Consider the following 27,395-nt stretch of genomic DNA (forward strand, 5'->3'; position numbering starts at 1 on the left):
GGGATATATCGAATCGATGAAAGGTGAAGATAACGAACAGTGATCAATCTCATAACTCCTACAAGCAATACAAAATAGATAGTTGGGCAAACACGGACCCCTGGACACACCAGAGGTGGATCAGGTGCCTAGGAGGAGTAAGCATCCCCTGTCGACCGGTCACACCCGCCGTGAGCCCTATATCCTGTTCAGGTAAACGGAGTTATCCGCAATCAAAATCAGTGTGTCAAGAACGGCTTAACAATCGGTATGAAACACGTCAGACATCATTTGACCTAAATGATAGGTTGTATTGACGAACTAGATCGTTATAACGACCATAGAATTTGTGAAATGCTGACTTCAATCGAAGCCGTTGAAACCCTGTACCATCAACTTGTTTGTCAGTAGCTTACCTCGATTTAAAAAAAACCTGACTATACGTAGAACAAGTTCTTGCATATCGAATTAGTTGAGATATATAAACACCGTATGCAGGTGATAATGGAATATTGCTACTTAAATATGGGAAGCTGACGATGGAGAAGCTGAAATCATCCCGTTTGCCATACAGTTGAGTTGTTAGTTTGCCGTTAATGTCTACTTTCATTACAATATCTAAGTATGAAGCAGAAAAGGATGAATTTGTGGTGTCCTTTATTTTGACCTCACAGGGATATATCAAATCGACATATGAAATGAAAGTCATTATTGTTAATAGACAAAACGTCGTCGATATATCTAAATGTCGAATTGAAGGCCACAGCGAGAGCTTTTTACTTCTCGCGTAGAAGTTTTTGAATAAATTCTGCTTCATATGAATATAGAAACAGGCCAGCTAACAAAGGATCACAATTCGTGCCCATGGAAATTCAAACAGACTGTTGGAAGACCTGATCACCAAAGGCCACGAAGATATTGTCAATGAGGAACTCTAGCAAATTTTATATTTCAACTTCAGAGTACTTATTCGTGGAATCAGAGTGGCGTTTAACAAAGTAAGTTTTTGAATGACTGATCACTAGATATGAATATTTCCGTTTTCCATTTTTGTTGAAGAAGCAACTGTCTAAAATGTCAAAAAGTCTAGTCTTTAATTTGTCGTGAGGAATGGTCGTGTATAGTGTCGAAAAGTCATAGGTTTTAATGTTATTGATATGCTGAAATATAATGAGTACTGTTACTCGATAAAACATCGTGGATATATCTAAATGTCGAGTTGAAGGACACAGCCAGATATTGTTTCTTCTATTGTAGAAGTTTTCCAATTAATTCTGCCACACGAGAATACAAAAATGGGTCAGCTTATAATTGAGCTCAATCTGTGCCCATTGAAATTCCAACAGACTGATCGAAGACCTGATCACTAAAAGCCTACGTAAATATTGTCAACGAGGAACTCCAGCATTTTTTTTAATATCAACTTCAGAGGACTTGTGCGTAATATCAGAGTAGTGTTTAACAAAGTAACTCTATGTATGACTGAACACAAGATATGAGTATTTCCTTGTTTCATTTTATTGAAGTAGCTGTCAAAGCCTAGTTTTTTATTTATCGGGAGGAATAGTCGTGTAAAGTGTTGAAAAGTTTAGATGGTGTTAATTTAGGAAAAGTTTTGTGATTTCGAATTTACTGAAAGTTCTATGGAATTTTTTAGAATCAATATTTTATTTACGCCACTTTATGCATTTGTTATGGCATAATACGTCTGAAATTTCTTCTTCACAGGACTTCAATTTTCGTGAGGAGCTAATATAGGAGTTTGGTAGAATATTTACTGGATCATGCATTGTACTGTAAACCAAATTTTATTCGCGACAACTTCATTTTGCGATTTACCACCGACGACTAATTTCGCGACCGAGATTATCTTTATTATACAAGAAACAGTAAAGGGCTTGTTCGTGGCGAGAAATATTCGCGATGTAGAGGTTCTCATGAACCTCGTAAAAAATTATCACACGCGAATAAAAGTTGGTTCATAGTATTTCTGTTTGTCTGGTTTTGCAATCCAAATATGGATTAAAACATACATGTTATATATAAATATGTTTTGTTAAAATAATCATTGTTAAGTTGTATATCTAAAATATTATTATTAATTGTGTTGTGTTTTAATAACGGTGATGGTTTTCAACCGCTTGTCCGAGAAATGACCCGTCTCCAATGGGTGGATTAAATGAGTGCAACCCGATAGCTGAATAAGCAAGTCACATATATGGGATAGATGAAATGAGTAAGCAGGTCCGATAACCAATGCACAGAGAACAGTAGCTGAGTAATCAATCCCAGTCGAATAACAGTGGTGACCGATAGTCGGGTCAACTGAGTGCACCCCGATAGCCAGGTCAAATAACTCCGCAATCGTAACTACTCGGCTATTTCCGTAACCGCTAATAACCGGTTACGCAAAGGGACGAGCATAATCCGATTGATAACTCTGGTCCCTATAGCTGGGTCAAGTGAGTGCAGAACAACGCGACTCAGATCAAATGACCTTTGACCCAGCCATAAAAGGGACGTTATACTACTGACAACCGCTCAGATGATGTCATCAAATAGCACATGGTAACATTATACATTTATTGACTGAGGTCGAGGGCGATATGTGATTTATTCAACCCGAGAACCAAAATGTTTAGTTTTACATAGGGAAAAGTGGATTGCATGATTTTCATTTTCGTTTAAAATCGAGCGATTGATTGATTGATTGGGGTTTTACGCCGTTTTGGCAATATTTCAGCCATTTTTCGGCGGTAAAAATCAAGCGAACAGGCGAACATCGTGCGATAATCATAGGACGAATCGCACATGAGAGTCATACATGTACGATTTTCATCCAAACCTTTTTCCTTTTGCCTTGTTTACACGTGATAACCATGCATTCGTATATACATGTCACAAAACAAGAAGCAAGAAGAATTCATTAATATCACAGTTTGCAGTCATATTTTGGGTTTTCTTATCATCAAAACGACAAGAGGACATTAAAGTTATTATGCAAGAATATAAAAATTATTTATTGATGCATATGTCTATAAAAGAATATTTCTTGTGATTTCATGTATGATAAAGTAAATTATGGTATTTTAAAAACTTGAAATAGAATTAGAAATTTTCTCTTGCAGAAAATTTTGCATATAATCCATGTGACTTACGTGAATCACCTGACGCAATTACGTGTGAATCACTTTCCTTGTATATAAATAAAAGGAATAGATGTCGTGTTTGTTTTTATTAGGGTATAAAATCAATGAAGGTATAACTTACGTTCATGAATTTCGCCACTGCTCTTTATGGATGTTCAGCCTGGAATAATCAAACCAACAGATTGTGATCTTGCGCAATAATCAACCAATAAAACGGCAGCTTGTGAAATAACCAAAAAATAAAATGACAGCTTGTGAAATAATTAAAAAAAATGTAAATAACCAACCAATAAAATGACGACTTGTATTTGTATTTCAATGAAGTGCTCAGTGTACAGGGAAGCATTCAATACAGAGAGATACAGCGTCACAGACTCCACTATCAGGTATTTACTTGATTCATTTTGATTTTACGAATTCAATAAAGTTTGTTATGGCGAACGACTTTTCAACCGATTGTTTGTAAAACGGTAAGTACTACGAAAATAATTTGTCATGCGATGTGGATTTTTCGGTTTTTAAGACACATAGGATACCTAAGCATATTGTTACAGAATTTTGTAAACCTATTTCACCTTGGTCCATCGTTATTTTGGTGAAAAGATTTTTACGTGCGGTGAAATGTACAAATAAAGCGATTATCTATAGCGTCATGTGTATGTTCTCAAACATTATGTTAACAGGCATGTCTGTTATATTTTTGCGGAATGAATTGATTGAGATGGTTTCCCTGGCTTCTACATTTAATAAATTTCACTGTTTTACAGAGTCAGGTACAAATGATTTTTTGAATAACTCTAATCTGCATTTTGGAATGTAAAACTGATCTCTGTTTCTAGTATTATAAAGGGATATATTTTCATGTTTATGTGGAATAATTTCATTTAGATAATCAGGGGCGCTACCATTGCAAATTTTAAACATGGTAGTCATTTTTGCAATATAACGTTTACTTTGTAAAGTTTGCCAGCCTGTTTCTAAATAAAGAGATTCTCTAGATGCAAAAATAGAAAGACCATTAACAATTCTAGCTGCTCATCATTGTACTTTTTCCAGCTTATCAGTATCGTGAACAGAACAGCCATCCCAAACAATTGAAGCACATCCAAGAGTAGGTCTAATAAAAGCTATGTACAATTTTGACAGATGTTTTCAACCAATTTTGAACTTAAGCTTTTTTAAAAGCCCTAATTTTTAAAAAGATTTATAAGCTATGGAATCAATGTATAAAGACCAAATGAGGTTATGTGACAATAATAAGCCTAGATGACGATGGACTGGAACACACTCCAATCTATCACGCTGAAAAAATAGAGTTATCTTTTTTCGAAAAATAAACAGCAAATATTTCGCTACCTGACGAGGATAGTTTGAAATAAGCATACACAATACATTCATATCTGACCATACTAACATTTACTGTACCTGGACATACGTGAGTCATCATTTTATGTTTTCATTATACAGTTCATTGAAAAATGCCCTTTAGAGAGAGAGAAAAAAAACTTATTGCAGCGTTACTCGTAGATCATTTTTATGGATATTATTGAAATTTTTTTTAAAATACAGAATTATTTGTAGTTTCTTCACATAATTTCAATATAATTTTATCTGTAGGTGTTGCAGTAAAAAAAAAAAACGTCAAATGAAAAATTGAAATTTTACGGCACAAACTTGTTAAGAAATTGTATTTTGAGGTTAAAAAATTTGCCTTGATGATTTCATCAACTATTCTCAATGATCATATGGTATCATAATTTGCTCAGCATCATAGGAAAAGAGAATTTGAACAATTTTGCATTATATTTACATTATGACCCCTGGGTCGAGGCCTCTGCTGGTGGACTGTTAGTCCCCGAGGGTCTCTACAGCCCAGTAGCTAAGTACTTCGTTACTAGCTTGAAAATACGGATGTATATTTAATTGCTGTTATAAAATTTAGAAATTCATTTCAAAATTAAGGATTATCTCCCTCATGCATAGCTCTTATCCTTGGACGAATTTGGCTTCACTTGTTTGGCACGCTGTTTTTGGCTATATTTAGATCTAAAACTTCATAGTTATTTCGGATTTCAAACATTTCGGTTGAGCATCACTGAAGAGACATTATTTGTCGAAATGCGCATCTGGTGCATCAAAATTGGTACCGTATAAGTTTTACATGTGAAAAAAAACCCCATGAAAATTGGCTTCATAAATTTTTATAAAAATGTTTTTTCAATGAAAAATATAGTGAAAAAATTAAATGTTGACTCACTTATGGTCAAATGCAGTAGTTACACCCAGTGTATTAAAAAGTTTTGGTTTATATTCCGAGTACAAAGAACGGTGCGATAAGAAAAGAATTTCATCATTTTTTGGCGTACGTATTATATATCATCATATCTTTTATGATTAAATCAATTCGTACTGATTTGAGAAACTATGACAGGGTGTAACGAGTCACCTTAACTTTGTGCTGCGTAGGTTGATACAAAGTCTAAAAAGCAAGGTGTGTCGAGTTGTTTAATGTTTGAAGATATTCATTAGAGAAGTTACCAATAAAAAGAACGTCTAGAGCAGTAAGAAACATAGTACATATACTAGCGATAAGTAATTATATTCGATGCTACAAAGATAGAAAACACACAACGAGAGAACAACCTGAAAACAAAAATGGCTACCTGATCATTTGTACAATAATTGGATACTTGTAATGGATTTCGTGTGTTTGTGCATCAGCTGTCAATCTGATTAAAGTTTCTATATGTCATCAGGAATTGTATGTTGTAATGTTACCAGGGATTATATTTTTTATTACAGGTCAATACACACCGTGTTACTTTGCTGTATATAAAATACAATGTCGGGACACGGAAGCCATGACAGCAATAAAACCAAATCCGGCCAGTGTAACTTAAACAACCCGGAAAACCGGGGACAGATCACCGGTCATTCTGGAACCGAAAATAAAAAGGACCTTCATGAAACTAACAAACACCATACACCACCAAGCAACGACAGTCACCAACCAAAGCAAAGTGGTGGCAATTGAAACACATGACTGGCTGAAAAAGACATTTCTTTAATTTGTATGTCAATGTTTTGATCAACTCGATAAAAAAAATGCTATAATAATTTTCTTGGCTCTCGAATTAAAAGAAATTTGTCTAAATTTTCTTAAATGTTGTATACCTGCCGCCCAAACTAGACATGGCAACCATGCTTTCAAGACGAGACTCAATGAAGCGAACAATTCTGTTTAACTTTTCAAATTAAGTATGGGGTAACACAAATAACTAATAATTAACTCGTGCATGTATAGAGTAACACAGATAACTAACAGTTAACTCGTGTATGTATAGAGTAACACAGATAAGTAACAGTTAACTCGTGTATGTATGGAGTAACACAGATAACTAACAGTTAACTCGACTCGTGTTTGTATGGAATAACACAGATAACTAACAGTTAACTCGTGTATGTATAGAGTAACACAGATAACTAACAGTTAACTCGTGTATGTATGGAGTAACACAGATAACTGACAGTTAACTCATGTTTGTATGGTGTAACACAGATAACTAACAGTTAACTCGTGTATGTATGGTGTAACTCAGATAACTAACAGTTAACTCGTGTATGTATGGAGTAACACAGATAACTGACAGTTCACTCGTGTATGTATTGAGTAACACAGATAACTAACAGTTAACTCGTGTATCTATAGAGTAACACAGATAACTAACAGTTAACTCGTGTATGTATGGAATAACACAGATAACTAACAATTAACTCGTGTGTGTATAGAGTAACACATATAACTAACAGTTAACGCGTGTTTGTATGGAGTAACACAGATAACTAACAGTTAACTCGTGTATGTATAGAGTAACACAGATAACTGACAGTTAACTCGTGTTTGTATGGAGTAACACAAATAACTAACAGTTAACTTGTGTATCTATAGAGTAACACAAACAACTAACAGCTAACTCGTGTATGTATAGAGTAACACAGATAACTAACAGTTAACGCGTGTTTGTATGAAGTAACACAGATAACTAACAGTTAACTTGTGTTTGTATGGAGTAAAACAGATAACTAACAATTAACTTGTGTGTGTATGGAGTAACACAGATAACTAACAGTTAACTCGTGTATGTATAGAGTAACACAAATAACTAACAGTTAACTCGTGTATGTATGGAGTAACACAGATAACTGACAGTTAACTCATGTTTGTATGGAGTAACACAAATAACTAACAGTTAACTCGTGTATGTATGGAGTAACACAGATAACTGACAGTTAACTCATGTTTGTATGGAGTAACACAGATAACTAACAGTTAACTCGTGTTTGTATGGAGTAACACAGATAACTAACAGTTCACTCGTGTTTGTATGGAGTAACACAGATAACTAACAGTTAACTCGTGTATATATAGAGTAACACAGATAACTAACAATTAACTCCTGTATGTATAGAGGAACACAGATAACTAACAGTTAACTCGTGTATATATAGAGTAACACAGGTAACTGACAGTTTACTCGTGTATATATAGAGTAACACAGATAACTAACGGTTAACTCGTGTATGTATGGAGTAACACAGATAACTGACAGTTAACTCGTGTATGTATAGAGTAACACAGATAACTGACAGTTAACTCGTGTATATATAGAGTAACACAGATAACTCACACTTAACTAATGGTACAGCCAAACTGAGAATCATCTTACAGATGCTATCATTCCAGACGAAGTGTGTCTGTTCGCGTGGAGAACCGTGCGCAAATAACACTCGTAAATCTCATATCACTCACCGATTGGCTTTAAGGTTTCAATAAAAGTGAGTTTGGATGACCATGGTATGCCATACTTTCGATCATGTGATTGGTCATTGTGAATAACAGTAATACATGTTTCATTGAAATCTATGAGAAGCCTCGCCAAACAAATTGGCATGCTCCATAAAACAAAGTGAGATGTTGCTATTGGAACGACAGTAGTTGTTTAACTTTGATATAAAGCGAGATATAGTTGAATTTTAATGTAAAGGTTCCAGCTTACTTTGATTTGTATCTTAAGCTAGGTTGTTAATTACTAAATATGGGGATTTACTTTCGAATCCAGATAGATTGGTATAGGGTTACCTTTAGTTCATTTGAAATTGTGGGTAATATTTTTCATTCATACTGAGTTGAGGTGAACCGTTTAACTAACATCGATAACTATGGATACAATATTCCAATTGGAACCTAAATTTAGCTAACACTTAAAGGACTTCATACTTTCAGTACAAATTATGAAATTAACTTTAATAAGGAATATTGAAACCATTATTTCGTCTCCGATTCCGTCACGGTTTTAATATTTCTTTCGAGATCTCGTTATATGCGTTAACTCGCATTTCTATAGTAATAGTTGTAGTAAACTGTTACCATGTTAACCTCGCTTCTCTTGTGTTTGTGTATAGCACCAATCAGCGAGAAACCAGTTTATAGTTGTAGGAGTCTATACCATACCACCACTAATAAAACCACAAGGAGTGAAACATGTGTAGCTCAAAATCGTCACAATAAAGTGACGCTGTTCATGGCCATCCGGACAAACAAGGGAATGAGACGGAAAGTGGCCGCTACTGGTTGCATGTGAACACGTCTGTGACAGAGTAATTTCTTATCTAATATGCATAGAATGCATTCATATGTGCATGTAAACATTATTATTATTTCATTTTATTTCAATTTAACGTCAATGTTATGTGTATTGAATTATATAATCCTTTAATGGACCTGCAATTCAATATCCGGTCAAGCATAACACTTAGTGAGTTCTTTGGTATAGAGTGCCTGAGGTGCCTTATTATGTCTTGGCCAAGTTGTCCATAAGTCTTTTAATTTCATTGGTGTTTTAGTTTTGTGTCTTGCGTTTTTATTGGTTTTGGGATTTTTTCTCTCCAAAAGTTCTTTATGTCAGTTCATTCTTTGTCTGAAATTTGAAGTGACCAATTCATAGATCAGTATATTAGTTTTGACTTTACATATACCTGATAGTACTACCTGAGACTGACTTTCCCTCTTAATTGGGAAGTTTATTACTAATGATAATATACTTCTAATATATATCTAAAATAGTAAATCCTATAATTTTGCATTAAGATTAATTTCCTATGAACTTCAGCCTGAGTAAAAGTATATAGTGAGAGAGAATCATGTATTTTAACTATAAAGTGTAAATACATGTAGTTCAATTGTCTCACTATGATGTGTCTTAATTAATGGCCATATTTTTATGACAATTGCATTAGCAGCAAGTTGTAAGTTTTTTGATTAACTTGCACGTTCGAACTTTATATGGTGACATTTATTTATCACATTGACAGTTCACCCTTGTATATATTGGCCTATTCCCATAGAATGGTATGTTTGAGTATTTTGAGTTACTGACTTAAATATTTCTCATAGCGTATATTTCATATCAAAGTAATAACTACTGTAATGTTTATAATAAGATACGCATAAGTGTACAGTAAAGATTTTATCCATAGACAAGAGTAAATATTGGGAGATGCATTTGTGTATTTAATGTTACATGTATAGCACTTTGTGTAAGACAAAGTTATCTCCCTTGAAGTATGTAAATATTGCTACCATTAATTGTATATCAATTAGTCTGTAAAAGTAATATTGTATTGTATGATTTATACATATATAACCATAAACCAAGTTTGGTGAGTTACGTAGCTATAAGTCCTATTAGTTAGTTGTGCACACGCGTTTCGAACCAGGAGCCGCTGACATTGAACATTTTGTAACGTGTCGGACCTTAGCGGTCAGTAGGTCCGTGCTCAGATTACTGAGTTTACTGACAGTTTGATTAAGCAAAATATACAGATAGTGCGACACCTGCCTGGTGTCTTTGAATCAAGTGACCTAAATGCTTTAATGATGGCACCTGCCTGGTGCCTTATGCAATTACCCAGTGACAACTGTCTATATACAGTCAGCCGACGCCTGCCTGGCATCTGTTGACAATAAGCATTCAATAATAGCGACACCTGCCTGGTGTCTTACTGTTAGCCAGTTGCCTTTCAACCAGTTGCCTATGCGACACCTGCCTGGTGTCTTACTGTTAGCCAGTTGCCTTTCAACCATTTGCCTATCTCTTGCAACTTTACCCTTACCAAGTGGCTATACTACCACAGTATATTACCTAGATATACTTACACAGTCTACTTCTAGAAACTAAAGTGACGATTCTACAACCAACAACAGGGTGCACAGGATTCTCAGTCAAAGACTATGGCACTTAACATATGTCTCAACCCTTTGGTTGTAACGTCCCATATACTCCACTTTCTTTAATATAGTAAAGTTTCCAACTATTGTATGATAAAATTACGGCAAACTGGCCCTCTTTAGACAAAAAATGCTTATCATCTAACTTGATATCATTTATTAATGTTACTTGCTAATTTCTATTGTCAATTGACCAATTAATTACAATATTTGAAATTATCAAGTATTAATACATACACAAGTAACGGGAGGTAACTCCTCTAACCATTTCACTTCCCTCCCCTTAAGAACATGCGTCCCACAGTTCACCTTGTAGGCAACGTCTGTCATTCTGTCCATTATCTCATATGGACCACGCCAGTAACTAGTAAACTTTGGAGATAACCCAGCTTTCCGCACAGGGAAAAAGACATACACTTGGACACCTTTTTTAAACTGTTGCCATGATAATTTCTGGTCATGATACTATAACAGGCCAAACCCTGAGGCCAAGGGTCCGGCTTATACAAAGAACGGCCCATAGGAAAAGATCAGCTTGTAGGCATGCCAAATGAGATCACCATAGGAATAGACAATCAGGAATGCTTAGCTCTTTTAGATACAGGAGCCACAGTTTCCACCATCAGAGGGGATTTTTATAAACAGCATTTGCCTCATATCGACATGCATCCTGTGTTAGATGTACTGCATATCGAATATGCAGATGGGCAGGAGATGCCTTATCTGGGATATATTTGTATTTCTATTACTCTCCATGGGTTGCCTGTTAATATTCTGCATGACTGTCTATTTTTTGTAGTACCTACTAGCAACTATAGTTCACGAGTACCAGTATTGATTGGCACAAATATAGTTTCTCGTCTTATAGATCATACTCGAGAAGAATACGGATCAAGATTCTTGCAGGATGCAGACATGCATACATCTTGGTATCTTGCTATTCGCTGCATCACCTTAAAGCTGTATGGTCCGAATTACAATATTTTTTTTCCATCTCGTAAAAACGGTATTAAATCATCGCACGTATATTGTCATTAGACTGTATGACATATCATAAATTATTTCACCTGTTTGAACCTAAATAATTTGATTTTAAATCGATGTTTACAAATAACCACGTCACTCTGCCATTTCAAGTGACAGTCACGTGACCAGTTTAAACTTTCAGATCATCGGTGGTCTTATCTGTGTAAAGCTGTGTATTTTGTTATAACAGTACCGTAACATAAGTTTAATAGAAATAAAAATATCAGATACCTCTTAGTAATTCGTTGTTTTACGCTCTTTCAGCTTTAAAACTAGACAGTTGCGTATGAGTTAATACATCATGTTGGGATTCCCCTGACGCGCATGGGTCTATTTATAGACGTCTATTATGGGATGATTTATATATGTAGCCACTATATTTACTTTCTAAATAATATTCGCACTGTTTTCTTTTACATGCAGATGTTTTCAAGCATGTAATTAAGGAAAAGTTAATAACTTTATAAAGTAATTAATCTGGTTTAAAGTAATTATGTACAAAAATAATACATGAACATCGGGTCATACAGCTTTAAGGGAAAAAGAACCTAGAAGGAATAGAAATAGATTGGGAATTGTGAAATCTGCTGAGATTGACAGAATTACCATCCCACCTAATGGAAGAGTTACCATCAAGGGATACTTGGATAGGAAGATACCATTTCATACAGTTGTTGCCATGCCAAAAGCAACAGAAAAATCAAGTATTCCGACTGATTTAGATGTGACACATTCCCTACATTTGTACAGTTACAACGACATAGGAGACATACCAATAGAGATCAGTAATGTGACGAAAAGGACTGTATCAGTATCTCTTAGAGACATTCTATGCGAGTTGCAACCTGTCACTGTTGTAGGCCAAATAGTGCTGCCAGAGTGTGTAACCCGCAGTGATATAGATTCAGTTCTTTCCAAGGTCACAATTTCCACTGATGTCAAGACTGAAGAAAATCAGAGGTGCAGAAATCTCATTAAGGAGTATTTGGATATTTTTCCAAGAGTTCCGTCGACATCAGAACAACTTACAAAGTCCGACAGCAGATAGAATTGGTGGATCCCACTCCTTTCAAACATAAATATAGAAGGATACCTCCTGCAATGGTAAAGGAAGTTAGGAATAATATTCAGGAACTTCTTACTTGCGGTATTATTCGACCCTCCCATTCGCCATTTTCATCGAACGTAGTACTAGTCAGGAAGCAGGACGAATCTCTTGTACTCTGCATAAATTATCGTCAACTGAACACGAGAATCATTAAGGACAACTATGCGTTGCCCCGGATTGACGACATTCCAGACTCGCTCTCCGGAAACAGATACTTTACAGTATTAGACTTGTAGTCCGGATACCACCAGATAGAGATCGAAGAGAAGCATAAGGAGTGGTCAGCGTTTACTGTAGGGCCATTGGGATTTTAAGAGTTCAACAAGATGAGTTTTTGACTAGCCAATGCGCCAGATACTTACCAACGACTGCTGGAACGTTGTCTTGATGACTTACATCGCAACATATGCTTTATTTACTTGGATGACCTTATTGTTTTCTCCAAGACCTTTGATGAACATGTAGACAGACTTAGACCGGTTTTTGACAGGATCAGGAACTTTGGACTTAAGCTATCACCGAAGAAGTGTTCATTTTTAATGAACCGAGTGAAATACATTGGACATATTGTGTCTGAACAAGGGGTTGAAGCTGACTCTGACAAAGTGTCAAAAGTCACACAGTGGCCTACGCCTAAGAATGGGGAAGATGTTTTGTAGGTTATTATCGAAAATTCATCAAGAACTTTGCCAAGATTGCCCGACCTCTTATAGATGTGATGGCGACAGGCAAGAAGTCACACACTAGGAAACCATCTTCCAAATGGAAATGGACTACTGATCAGGAGAAAGCCTTTCAGATCTTGAAGGAAAAATTAACCTCGCCTCCCATCTTAGGTTACCCTGATTTCTCGCAACCTTTCGAGCTGCATTCTGATGCGCGTGGAACAGGTCTAGGAGCAGTTCTGTATCCGAATCAGGATGAACAAAATAGAGTCATAGCTTATGCTAGCAGAGGATTATCAAGATCTGGAAAGAAATACCCCACTCAGAAACTTGAGTTTTTAGCTCTTAAGTGGGCTATTACGGAAAAGTATTCGGATTATTTAATGGGTCAGACATTTGCCATTTACACTGATAATAAACCATTAACGTACATTCTTATTTCTGCTAAACTGGACGCTACAAGTCACCAATGGATTGCTGTATTGTCTGCCTACCACTTTACTATCACGTACAAACTAGGGAAGACAAATGCCTATGCAGATGGTTTATCCAGGCTACCAGGGACTTTAGATGTCGACTCGGTTAAAGCCATATGTGACTTAGACCAAGGACATCCCTTGATTGAGACACTTCCAGTACAGTCACTCCAACAGATCCAGACAGAGTATGATCCATTGTCAAGAGCTGATGTACGCAAGTTACAGCATCAGGACCCACTTATTTCTAGCTGGTTCAACCATGTCCAGAGAGGAATTAGACCCAAGATGGATTCTTTGAGCTGTGATTTTGAAAAACCTCTGTACAAGAGTTTTAAAAGAAGCTGAGAGTAGTTGACAACTTGCTGATTAGAGAAGTTACTTTAAACGTTGGTTCTAAGAAACAACAGATTATCATCACTAGAGATGTTGTTCCATTAGTTATGGATTTACTCCACAGCAAAATGGGACATCCAGGTAGAGACCGAACGACTTCACTTATCACTGACCGTTTCTACTGACCAAGGATGAGGAATGACATCCAGAGATTGATAGAGGAGTGCGACCGATGTATGAAGTTCAAGACTCTCACGAACCAGAAGGCTGCACTAGTAAACATCCAAACGGCATTCCCCTTGAACTGGTATGCATGGATTATCTAACCATAAAGGCATGTAAAGATGATGGAGTCCAAAACATCCTAGTCATGACTGATTACTTTACCAAGTTTGCAGTAGCTGTCCCTACTAGGAACCGGACTGCCAAGACCACTGCTGATGCCTTTTTTAACAACTTCGTCATTCCCTATGGACTTTCAACGAAGATCCACTCAGACCAAGGAGCAAACTTCATGAGCAAGCTACTTCAGGAGCTTTGCAGTTTGACAGGAATTTCAAATCCTGTGCCACTCCTTATCATCCAATGGGAAACGGCATCACTGAGAGGTTTCACCGAACACTTTTTTCTATGCTATGCACACTACAACAGGACGAAAAGGCAAACTGGAAAGCCCATATAGGACCGTTAGTGCATGCTTACAACAGCACAAAGCTGAAACGACAGGATTCTCTCCGTTTTACTTGATGTTCGGCAGAGACCCGTAGATTTGGTATTTGTTTTGGACCAAGGAAACAAATCTACAAGTACATCCAAGAACATCAACGACCTGAAGCAACGGCTGGAGAATGCTTATGAAGTAGCAAACACAGCCATAAAGAATAACTAGAGTCTTCAGAAGTACAACTACGACATGAAGACAAAGGGAGTGAATTTACAGGTTGGAGACCGGGTATTGGCTAAAGTTGTTTCATTTGATGAGAAGCATAAGATTGCTGACCGATGGGAAGATCACCCCCTACATCATAATGTAACAGCCTAGCAGAGATATGCCTGTGTTTAAAGTGAAGAGAGAGGATGGACAGGGCAGGTGTAGGATTTTACATAGGAATTTATTACTTCCTATAGGTTCAAGATTACCAGTGCCAATTATAAAACCCAGATGTAGGATTACGAAGATAAAAGAATTTACTGAATCCAGTGTATCCAGTGATAAAGAGGATATCAACATTGAAGATTCGTTTTCTGAATTTGAGTTTGCTTTAGGTACCGGTACCACCACTAACAGAGATACTCCAGATGACCAGAAGGAGGACGCTCCTGATGACGTCATAGTCATATAGCATGAGGAACCTAGTCCAGAGTCAGAAGCAATGTCAGAATTATCCGTTGAGGAACCTGATCCTGAGGATGACGAAAACCAGCCTGATCCTACTCCTCCAAGTATACCACAACCTCCTCCCAAAACATCCACAAGAGTTCGAGTAAAACCAAAGTGGACCAAAGATTATGTTATGTCACAGCAGTTGACCTCACCAGACTAGATGTAGAGAGCCACTTACTTACAGAAACTAATTGATACTGGAACTTTACAAGACAGACAGTTGGCAAATCAGGCGCTTGTAAGTATAGTTTCTGGTAAGTGATGTTTTAATTGTACATTTATCATTTTTATGTCCATATTTTCCAGTTTATAACTCTACGGTCAGTCACATTCTGGTTCCTGGAATGGCGCGGACGCCATTCTTCAATCGGAGGGAGAGTGTGGCAGAGTCATTTCTTATCTAATATGCATAGAATGCATTCATATATGCATGTGTGCATTGTTATTATTTCATTTTATTTCAATTTAACGTCAATGTTATGTGTATTGAATTATATAACCCTTCAAAGGACCTGCAATTCAATATCCGGTCAATCATAACACTTAGTGAGTTCTTTGGTATAGAGTGCCTGAGGTGCCTAATTATGTCTTGGCCAAGTTGTCCATAAGTCTTTTAATTTCATTGGTATTTTAGTTTTGTGTCTTGAGTTTTATTGGTTTGGGGATTTTTTCCCTCCAAAAGTTCTTTGTGTCAGTTCATTCTTTGTCTGAAATTTGAAGTGACCAATTCATAGATCAGTATATTAATTTTGACTTTACATATACCTGATAGTACTACCTGAGACAGACTTTTCCTCTTAATCGGTAATTCACTAAGTTTATTACTAATGATCATATACTTCTAATATATATCTAAAATGGTAAATCCTATAATTTTGCATCAAGATTATGCACTTCAGCCTGAGTAAAAGTATATAGTGAGAGAGAATCATGTATTTTAACTATAAAGTGTAAATACATGTAGTTCAATTGTCTCACTATGATGTGTCTTAATTAATGGCCATATTTTTTTTAATGATAATTGCATTAGGAGCAAGATGTAAGTTATTTGATTAACTTGCACGTTCGAACTTTATATGGTGACATTTATTTATCACATTGACAGTTCACCATTGTATATATTGGCCTATTCCCATAGAATGGTATGTTTGAGTATTTTGAGTTACTGACTTAAATATTTCTCATAGTGTATATTTTATATCAAAGTAATAACTGTAATGTTTATAATAAGATACGCATAAGTGTACAGTAAACATTTTATCCATAGGCAAAAGTAAATATTGGGAGATGCATTTGTGTATTTAATGTTACATGTATTTAATGTTACATGTATAACACTTTGTGTAAGACAAAGTTATCTCCCCTGAAGTATGTAAGTATTGCTACCATTAATTGTATAGCAATTAGTCTGTAAAAGTAATATTGTATTTTATGATGTATACATATCTATTTTGTATTGCTTGTAGGAGTTATGAGATTGATCACTGTTCGTTATCTTCACCTTGCATACATATGTTTGATTATTGTTTTAAATATATACTTTGCTGAATAAACGCCTTGTTCCGAACCTCAACAGGAGTTGGTCATCATTACCATTCGCAATCAACACCCTGTTACACGTCTATGAGGATTATTTTTATGGTGGACCATTGGCATAAATACTGGATCATTGGAACTTTGGAGTGTCTTATTTTTTTCTTTCTGAACAGCCATAGATATTACAGTGTGTGTGACGGTAAGAACATTACACTCAAGGTTACAAAGGATTATATAGGGAAACGTAGTGCTAAAAGTTGAAAAGAGTTAAAACTTTCAGTAGACATACTTTGGTCAAAGTTTTATAAATCATGATTTGAATTATGTCCATGTGTTTTATAATAAATGCTTTAGATTTCATAATGATTAGACCACAGATGAGTTCAGACCGATTTTTCAAGATACATTTTAATGAATTATATAGCTATATAGCGTACAACACGAAAGCCGCTTGATTTATGGCACTACGCTAAACATTAGGCAATGAAAATCCTGGTAAACTGGAAATAGGTGTCTGTGGTTTTTCCATGTAAAAATCGTACCAATGTCTTCATCACCCGTTACATGCGCTCTATTTCATTAGTCAATTAACACATAAGAATACAGGGTTTGACACTAAGGCACGTACGACTGACCGAGTCTACTAGATAATAGGTCCGGTCGAGTAAAATGTCAGTTTACAAGTCCGACTGGTCATGTTGAAAAAAATAAAGAAACTCTGTTATCGGCCACCAGGAGGCGGGTTAATATGTTATGGTTTTAGAAAAACGACTGTGATTTACTGCAAGTCTACACTATAAAATAATAAACCTAATGAAAATAATAAACTTAATTATATATATACACTGTATAATGCGTATATATATATATATATATATATATATATATGTATATATATAAATTGATGATCAGATGGAGTTCAATCACATATATTCTCTTATCTTTTGATTATTCTATTGAATTGAATAAGGATTTTTACATATATTTAATCATGATTTTTTTTTATAAATAACAATAATAATGTTTGGTGCCCGGGATCTGTTAACACGTACTATTATTTTCGCATTGAAAGTGGCAATTACCTTTATGGCTTTCTTTCATGTAATTAAATTTTTAAATAGTACTTACTTTCTCTTTGTTGTACGGTTTAATTTGTTAATTTTTTTTTCTACATTCATAACTTACTTTAAAATTTGAAATAGCTATATTTTATATATAGTTAAATACATTCTACGTATGAGTATTTTGAAAGCTACTTAATACAATGGAATATTAGTTAAAGCGTGTACAACACCCTTAGCTTTCCAGAATGAACTATATTGAAGAACTAATGCAGGATGAAATAAGCTTCGATCTAAAAAAAAAACATGAAGGTTTCTAAATTTTTTGCTTAGTTATAGTTAACAGGGGATACTTACTCCTGGAAACCTTATCCCACCTTTGATATTTTTTTGTATTCGTGTTTGCCCTACTCTCAATTTCATATTCATTGTGGTATTTAAGAGATTTATTACAGTTTCTTTTTTCCAGTTCTTCCCCTTGCAGTTGCGGCCGAATTTGATGCTTGCATTAATAATTTGTTTTGTTTTGTTTGATTTGATTTGATTTGAAACCACGAGATGACAAACATGATTTCCGTCTTCCTTGGAAGACGGTATTATATACAGTTAACTCTCGAATTATCGCCACTCAATTCATCGCCATTTTCGTTATAACGCCGCATTTTTCTAGGAACATTTTTCCCGTTACTTAAAACTCTCGTTAAAACGCCAAATTCACTATCGCCATTTGCCACAGTGTTTTCATTACAAAAGTCTATTTCAACGTGTTAATTATCTCGATAAACCGCCATGGGTGCACGTGGTCAGTGAAGCAGTAAATTGGTCATTATCGATCTCCGGCGTACACCTGGACAGAAGGATCCCAGTAATTGCTGTATTGAATAAACAAGAAAATTACTCTAGATGAACTGTAGTCAAGTTGTTTATACATCATAGAAATGCATTTGAATTTAGCTATGGCTTCGTCACGAAAGAGGGTTCTGTTAAATTTCGATGAGAAAAAGCAAATCATTACGTACCAAGGAAATCATCCAAAATGTACCCATCAGGATATTACAAATCATTTTTCTGTTTTATGGGAAAAGTCTATAAAAAGAAGGACAGTGGGTGACATCTTAGCAGCCAAGGATGCAATTCTTGCCGACCCTGACCCAATCTCTGAAGGCTTGCCTGCCAGGAAACGGCACCGCAGTGCACATAATACTGACTTAGAAAAGGCGTTGTTTATCTGGTTTACGCAAGTCAGGACAAAAAACATTCCTGTTACCGGGGATATGATAATTGAAAAAGGAAAACAGTATGGTACAGAGCTAGGAATATCCAATTTCAAATATTCTGAAGGGTGGCTAACTCGTTTCAAACAACGTCATGGAATTTCTTCCAGAATTATAAGCGGTGAAAGTACCGGAATTGATGTGAGTTTGATTACTGATGGCCGGAAAGAGGCAATAGAAGTAATGAAAAATTATGATTTGAAAGATATTTATAACATAGACGAGACAGGATTGTTTTACCGAATGTTACCCGATCGCTCACTTAGTACTAGTGACCATGTGAAGGGTACTAAAAAGATGAAGGACCGCATAACGATCGCCCTTGTGTGTAATGCTGATGGGTCGGACAAGTTGAAACCGTTCGTTATAGGAAAGGCATTAAATCCAAGAAGTTTTAAAGATTTCAATGCTCATCTTTATGTAGACTATACTGCAAATAAAAAGGCCTGGATGACATCTTTAATATTTTGTGAATTTTTTAGAAAATTTAATGCACGGATGCGACGAGAAAACAGAAAAGTCCTTCTCATCATGGATAACGCGCCGAGTCACGCCGAGCCCCTCTTGTCCAATGTCCGGATCCACTATCTCCCTCCCACAACTACAAGCCATCTCCAACCCCTTGATGCTGGAATTATTCAATGCTTTAAAAGTTACTACCGTCAAAAACAGTTGAAACACCTCATTCACTGTATTGATGACAAGCAACCGCCAATCGTTCCACTTGATAAAGATATTCGTTTTGTGAAACGAGCTTGGGATGAAGTAAGCCCGACAACAATTCAAAACTGTTGGCGCCACAGCGGATTGACCGTGAATGCCCACAATGATCACGATATATCAACATCTACCGATTCCGGGGAAGAAGACTTTTCTGATCTGTTGGCCGAGGCATATCGGAGATTAGAAATCGATGATGATATGCAGTTGTCTGTCGCAGAGTTTGTTGGTCTCGACAAAAATTCTGTTAACTGCGACACACTAACTGACGATATGATAATGGATTCAATCACAAGATCAGACGACGCTCCGAGTATCGACGGCGACGAGTCCGAATACGATGATGATTTTGAATCAAAAGTCCCGACAACAAATGAAGCCAAATCTGCCTTAGAAAAAGTTCTTCGATTTTGTGAAACTTTTAACGACAAAGACGTGATTGAAAAATGTATTTATATACAAGATTTTATTTCGAAGTCTACTGCAAGTAAATCAAAACAATCGACACTGGACACGTTTTTTAAATAACTTGAACATAATGTGTTCTGTATGTGATTTAAATGATTGTGTTTGTGTGTATTGTTTTAAATTGAAACCTTGTTATAATAAAACTATTTTATAATAAAACTATTTTACTGTTTGGGAAAAAACCATGTTAGAAAATTGCATTACATAAGTATTGTAAATAGAGGAAAGATAACTCTTACATATAAAAGAACGGTAACTCTATTTCTTCAAGATGGCAGTAATTCAATTCATCGCCAAATTCGTTATAATGCCATAATTTCATAAGAACAAAAGGTGGCGGTTTATCGAGAGTTGACTGTAGTTGAAGTATTTTACAGTCTTCGGACAATACACTTCCTCTCGTTTGTGATTGGTAGAAAATGTATGAACAATTTGAACAAACTTGAATCTGCACTGCCCAGGAATGCTTGCATATGAATATAACATGACAAACCAAGGTCCTGTTGTTTTTTAGAAGAAGATTCTAAAATATTTTCCTATATGTCTGCATGTAAAACTTTGATCCCCCATGGTGTCCCCTATATCAAGAAGCTTTCATGTAAATTTTACAGTGGTTCTTAAGAAGGTTTTAAAAGATTTCTTCTATATATATTCGCATGTAAAATTTTGATCTTCTATTGTGGCCCAACCCTACCCCTGGGGGTCATGAATTTAACAAACTTGAATATGTCAGGAATATTTCATGTAAATTTCAACTTTTCTGGGCCAGTGGTTCTTGAGATTTTTAAATGAGCCCACCCTATATTTGCCTCATTTTGATTATCTCCCGTTTGGAAGGGGCGTGGCCCTTCATTTGAACAATTTAAATCCCCTTCACCCATATTGATTTGTATTAAGTTTGATTGAAACTGGCCCAATGGTTCTTGAGATTATGAAAATATGAAAAGTTTACGGACAGACGAAGGACAGAGAAAAGGCGATCAGAACAAGTTCATTTGAGCTTTCAGACCAGGTGATCTTAAAATGGCACTGATATAACATATTTGCAATAACAAATTCTTACTCATACTGTACAATGATCAAACAATCTTCGGTTGCATGGTTTGGCTTCGAATCAGACAATTTCCAGTTGCATGGGTTGGCTTAGAATCAAACATTTTATTTATGCTAATAAAAGACTACACGTAAATAAAACCCCTATTTCTCTACAGACAATAAGGTGTATATTTAGATAAATAATGACATTTAATAATGTGAAAAAATAAATCTCAATAATACCTTCGAAAGATATTTTTGATCAAGAAGTGGGGATTTTTATGAGCTAATTCTAGAAGTTATAGAATTAGTATGATATGTTAATTGGTTCACCTGTTCGTTAAATGGTACACTTATCTGTGAATAGGTATACCCGTACCTTAATTACTAGTACACATGTATGTTAATTGCATGGTACAGTTGGACGTTAATTGATACACCCGTATGCAAGCAATTCATTTCATTTATACTTTCAAACCATTCACAATGGTACATGAGGTACATAAACATAATTTTATAATTATATAAACAATATTGCCAAGAATACAAGCATATAAATAATGCATGCACATATATACTCAATAACACAAAATAGAATCTACGAATCTATGATGATTTATTCTCATAAATAATGTACAAAGGTATAGAGAAATACAAATATTACAGTATACAATACACAAAGTCGGTATCCAGAGTAGAACAAAAATAGAGGTGGGGGCATAATGCACACAAAGAGTTTCGGGAATTTAATAAATATACATGTTAGGGAGGACAGCAGACTAACTCTTGGATTTTAGAAATAAATATGCGTAGTGGTTTTTTTTAATGTTTTAAAGTTTGATGTTGTCATTAATTCTCTAAATTTCAGTGTATTTGGTACTTGACAATATCTAGAAGCCAAACATCCTTTCCGTAAAGTGGATAGGGATTTACATTTTACATTTACATTGTTTAATTATAGTAGTAATCCATTTGACATTCAACATTACAGAGCACTGTCCTGTTCAAATATTAGAAAAACTACAGGGATTTAAAACAGTTCTTAACAAAACTTATAAATAGTACACTGATGTTTTCTGACGTGTCACTATTTTAAACTTTAAATGATGTGGGAAAACCAATATAACCAATTAGTTTTTAGAAAATCGAGAAGAGTCAGAACTTTGGAAGAAAAAAAAACTTAGTATTTTATCTTTAATTTTATGGGTTTAATAAATCTTGTTGGACGACGAAACATTTTCGTGGAAAGAGGATTTTATACGTTATTATCTTTTTGATGAGAGACAACCCCTTCACACACACAAGCACGCACACACACACACACACACACACACACACACACACACACACACTTATAGTGTAGAAAAGGCTGTATGATTAGTGGAAAATACTTATTTCTGTGAATCAAGATAAGCACAGCTCAATAGGATTTAACAATTCCCAAAATTCTTCAGGAACATGTATGCTCTGCAAAATAAATGCCAGTGTTAGGAAAAATAATAAATTTACAATCTAACAGTTACTTGTATAGATGTTTCATGTATAAATTCATAATTCTACGCATCTTTGAGAGAGAGAGAAGAGAGATTCAATAAACATTGTAAAGTGAGGACAAATTTCAACCAATGGACAGAAGTTGTGAGGACAGAATTGCACTATGAGGATTAAAAAAAAAACCACGTCCTATAAATGTAACCTACAGCATGTGAAAGATGTTGATACAAAATATTAGCTTAGTGAGGGCAAGTGATGTGAGGACATGTCCTTACTAATATTATCTCTCAAAAACCTTCTTTTTTCAATAATTCGAAAGAGAGTATTAGATTATTAGATAAAGTTTTATAGATATTTCTATAGCTATACCTAACATAGTACTTTTTTGCCTTTAGAATAATATATGTGTGTATTCTCTTCTTCACATTGTGAGGACATCCTCACTTAGTAGGTTTGGTCGACTAGAGAGAGAGAGAGAGAGAGAGAGAGAGAGAGGCATGTGAAAGATGTAGATACAAAATATTAGATTAGTAAGGACAAATGGTGTGGGAACAAGTTCTCATTAATATTCTCTCTCAAAAACCTTTTTTTTCACAATTGGAAAGAGAGTATTAGATACACTTTTATAGGTGTCCCTATAGCTATACATGTATATGACACAGTACATTTTTGCCTTTACAATAACATATCTGTGCATTCTCTTCTACACATTGTAAGGACGTCCTCACTTACCAGGTTTCATCGTCCAGAGAGAGAGAGAGAGGGAGTTGTATCTGTTTTATACACGTTTGTATGATAAGGGAAGACAATCTGAGTTAATGTTTGTTATATATGTTTGTTATATATTTACATTCCGCTGTGATTCCCCCTCCCATTACGAGCTTTATTCCACGGCATTCTTGCACCCGTCCCGCCCCGTCATTCCAATGATAGATATCGAACCAGTTAAAACCGGTATAAAGTAGACGTAAATATATGGAGTAAGCCGAAAATTTGTAAATATAGCCTTTATTGACCCCATATATATATATATATATATATATATATATATATATATATATGGTATTCATTGTGCTAATAACACTTTCCATTTGTTTGCAGTCCTGTTCATGTTATAAAAACAATAAGTGTATAAATAATCAATTAATGTTTAATTATAAACAAAACCTAGAATTTCGGTTCTGTGTGCAGTGACATTTATTCCGTAGGCATGATATTATCAACATATCTAAACGAAATAAAATTTGAAGCACACCAATGGTACCTAGTCGAAATATCGTCCATTAAAAAGTTTCAAAATGACTTGGTCCAAGTTGAAGAATATAAATTTCTGAAAACATTTAATGCAATGAACTTTCTGTTTTCCTTCCAAGAATAATGTTTGGTTTTTTTTGAAAATGACTCAGAATTGCAACCAATAGAAAAGCCGTTTGTGGGGGTATTTAAATAAAGTAGTTTGTCTCTCTACTCAAAGCTATTCGGGGGATCATATAATCCGGATTGATACACCGCTGCACAGAATCAAGCATAAGGTATTTTGAAATTACTTATAATTCAATCTAATTTTGCAATTTAGTAGAGTTGTCATGGTGTACGATTTTTCAACTCATTGCACAGGGGCTCATCACGACATTGTTGTCTTATAGGTGATGTCAAATTTTGATAAGACAAAATTTCGTGACGAGCCCCTGTGCTCATTGCATAAAAAAGGCACTTGGGAATAAAATTTTGCATGCAAGTTTTCTTTTTTTTATATTTTTTTTTAAAAAAAAGGATTAAACACATGTCGATCTAAACAGACAATAGAATTGCAAGCCATCCAATACACGAGTTTATTGATTAATTTAATAAAAATCGAAAAGGAAAAAAACCTTGTAAAATTTATATGTCTTAGGAAACTGCCCTGATTATTCTGCAGAAGCCTTGCTACTGGTCATCATAAATATTTAGTGTAAAAAAAAAATATTTGTAATTAGATATGCCTTTCATGTACATGTACAAACCTTGAATTTCAAGTACATGTACCAACCGTCATATTTATTTGAAATAATTGCCTCCATTTTGAACTAAAAACTTAGTAGTTGGGTGCTGAAAACGAGGCAAATCAAATTAGAAATAAACTTTGGCTGCTGATCTACTTTTCTTTCAAATTCATATTTAATTAAAATATATTTTAAAACTTTTCCATGAAAGTGATTGCTACATATATAGTAAGATATTTTTGCCCTTCATATTACGTTATTTATGAAAGTCTGCTTTCGGAAATGGTACAGCAACTATGACGTATTATGAAGTTCTCGAATGAGATTCAAGGTACAATAAATTATCAATAACAAAACCTGACCAAAAATATCCATTTTTCGAACTCTAATTTTCTAATCACATTTTTTTTAAATCGCTGAAGATTTCTGTGAAAAAGTTTGATGTATTTGAAAGTCATGAAATAAATGAACAGTGATCAATTTCATAAATCCTTTTGAATAAAGATAATAAATTTAGAATAAGGCAAACATGGACTCCTAGACATACCAGAGGTGGGATTAGGCGTCTGAAGAGTAAGCATCCCTTGTTGACGGGTCCCATACTGATAGCTGATTTGATCTTAGACATGTTTTTCAATCACCCTGTTTAAATTTAATATTTCACTTCGCAAGATTAAAAGCTGAACTTTATGATAATATCTAAAGAAAAAAAAATAATAATGAACAAAACAACACCCCCCCTCCCCAAAAAAATCTGGCAAATACATAAAAATCGTTGCATCTAAAACATTAATGATTGTTACGGAAGCATATTAGGACCGCAGCAGTATATTAAAACAAAGTATCAATCTGCTATAACAAGTTACTAATTTGTGATTTTAAATTCCTAAATTGTTATAGCAGATTATCAATTTGTTATTTCAAATTACTAATTTGTTATAACAAATAATTAATCTATTTTAACAAATTATTAATTTGTTCAACAAACTAATAAATTTTTATTTCAAATTGTTAATCTGTTGAAACAAATTGATTTGTTATTTCAAATAAACAAATTATTTCAAATTATTAATTTCTTATAGGAAAATGAATTCGTTAAAAAATATTAATATAACAAATTAATGGTTTGTTATTTCATATTTCAAATTATCAGCTTGTTATTTTAAATAATCAATTTGTTATTACAAATCAATAAATTGTTATTTCAAATGAGTAATTTAACAAGAGGACCACAGGCTATATATCGGTAGCCACCCCTAAAGGCTATGAAATGGATAGTAATTTTCCTGGTTGCATATCTAAGCTAATTCTATTTATATTATATTTAGTTTTGTAGATTATCTTACACTCAGGTGCCAGTTAAGGCCCGGGGTCCATATTTGCCCTTCTCTTAGTTTTATATTCTTTATAGAAGCTATAGGATGATTTATCAGTTTATTTCCTTCATTCAAAGCTTTATTTGCTCAGTTATCTGAAAATCTGTGGTTGGTTTAACGACGTGTTTCTTGGTTTCTTGACTCTTACAATATATATATATATGTGTGTGTGTGTGTGTGTGTGTGTGTGTGTGTGTGTGTGTGTGTGTGTGTTTTACCATATCGTGTTATCAATGTATATATATCGTGTTACTTTTCCTGTAGACAACACAATGTCGGGACGGGGACAAAGTCAAGCCAACAACGACAACAAGTCTGACCAGTGTAACCCCAACAATCCAAAATATGAGGGTCACACTAGCAGTTACTCCGGAACCGCAACTAAGCCAGACCTAGATAACCATGGCAACCAGCTGAATCCCAACAACGAACGGTTCCAACCGAAGAAAACGTAGTGGCGGCAGAAAAACATGGCCTGTTGAAAAAGACTTTTTAAAACATCAGTCTATGTTTTGATGAACTCGATAAAAAAAATGTTACAATAATTCTCTTAGTTGTCATTTTCATTATTATCATTAAGACTGAGATACATATATTTTTAGATGGAATTTCATTTGACCCAGAATTCAGATGAAAATGCGAGTAAAGTTTGATTTAAATTTAGACTGTGTTAAAGGACTAAATATAAGACATTTAGAGCCAATGAAAATATGCAGATACTGCTGCTTAAGAGGCCCATGTGCCTTCACGGTCATCTGAGTATGCACATTATTTGACCTTTGGAAGTCATTGCTTTATCTGTGTGCTTTTCGTACTGCTCTATTTTTAGCCGAGTTGCGTAACAAATCTCGGCTTTTAAATTTGCGAAGGATGGGTGTCCAGTCGGGCGGGTGGCGTCCACAATTAGCTTTTCTGGTCTCTAACTTTCATACTTTTTGGTGCATCTTTGTGAGACTTATATAACATGATCACATCCAAAAGAGGAAGGTTCCTATTTATTTTGAGGTCAAATGTCAAAGTCTCTTTTTCAGGGGCGGA

At 34.9% G+C, this 27,395-nt stretch overlaps 1 protein-coding gene and 2 long non-coding RNA genes across 3 annotated transcripts; all 3 read left to right on the forward strand.

Annotated features, from left to right (window-relative positions):
- The first annotated feature begins 1,745 nt into the window (after positions 1-1,745).
- LOC125670083 (uncharacterized) lies at positions 1,746-6,282 on the forward strand. The gene is made up of 2 exons (XR_007368110.2): positions 1,746-3,514; positions 5,931-6,282. It is a non-coding gene; the product is annotated as an uncharacterized LOC125670083 (long non-coding RNA).
- Positions 6,283-15,400: 9,118 nt separating this feature from the next.
- LOC130053766 (tigger transposable element-derived protein 6-like) lies at positions 15,401-20,530 on the forward strand. The gene is made up of 2 exons (XM_056161324.1): positions 15,401-15,511; positions 19,094-20,530. Exons 1-2 carry the CDS (start codon positions 15,401-15,403, stop codon positions 20,528-20,530), a joined length of 1,548 nt encoding a protein of 515 aa, XP_056017299.1.
- A 3,563-nt stretch (positions 20,531-24,093) lies between these two features.
- Positions 24,094-26,902, forward strand: LOC125670082 (uncharacterized). Its single transcript, XR_007368109.2, has 2 exons — positions 24,094-24,531; positions 26,622-26,902. It is a non-coding gene; the product is annotated as an uncharacterized LOC125670082 (long non-coding RNA).
- Positions 26,903-27,395: the final 493 nt, after the last annotated feature.

Source organism: Ostrea edulis, chromosome 4 (genome assembly GCF_947568905.1).
Source record: "Ostrea edulis chromosome 4, xbOstEdul1.1, whole genome shotgun sequence".
Classification (NCBI taxonomy): domain Eukaryota; kingdom Metazoa; phylum Mollusca; class Bivalvia; order Ostreida; family Ostreidae; genus Ostrea; species Ostrea edulis.

Bases quoted from the DNA above. Each gene is read 5' to 3' on its own strand.
- LOC130053766 (XM_056161324.1), top strand. From the start codon at position 15,401: ATGTCAGAATTATCCGTTGAGGAACCTGATCCTGAGGATGACGAAAAC. The intron at 15,512-19,093 runs GTAAAACCAAAG...TTATGGGAAAAG, and splicing joins AAACATCCACAAGAGTTCGA to TCTATAAAAAGAAGGACAGT.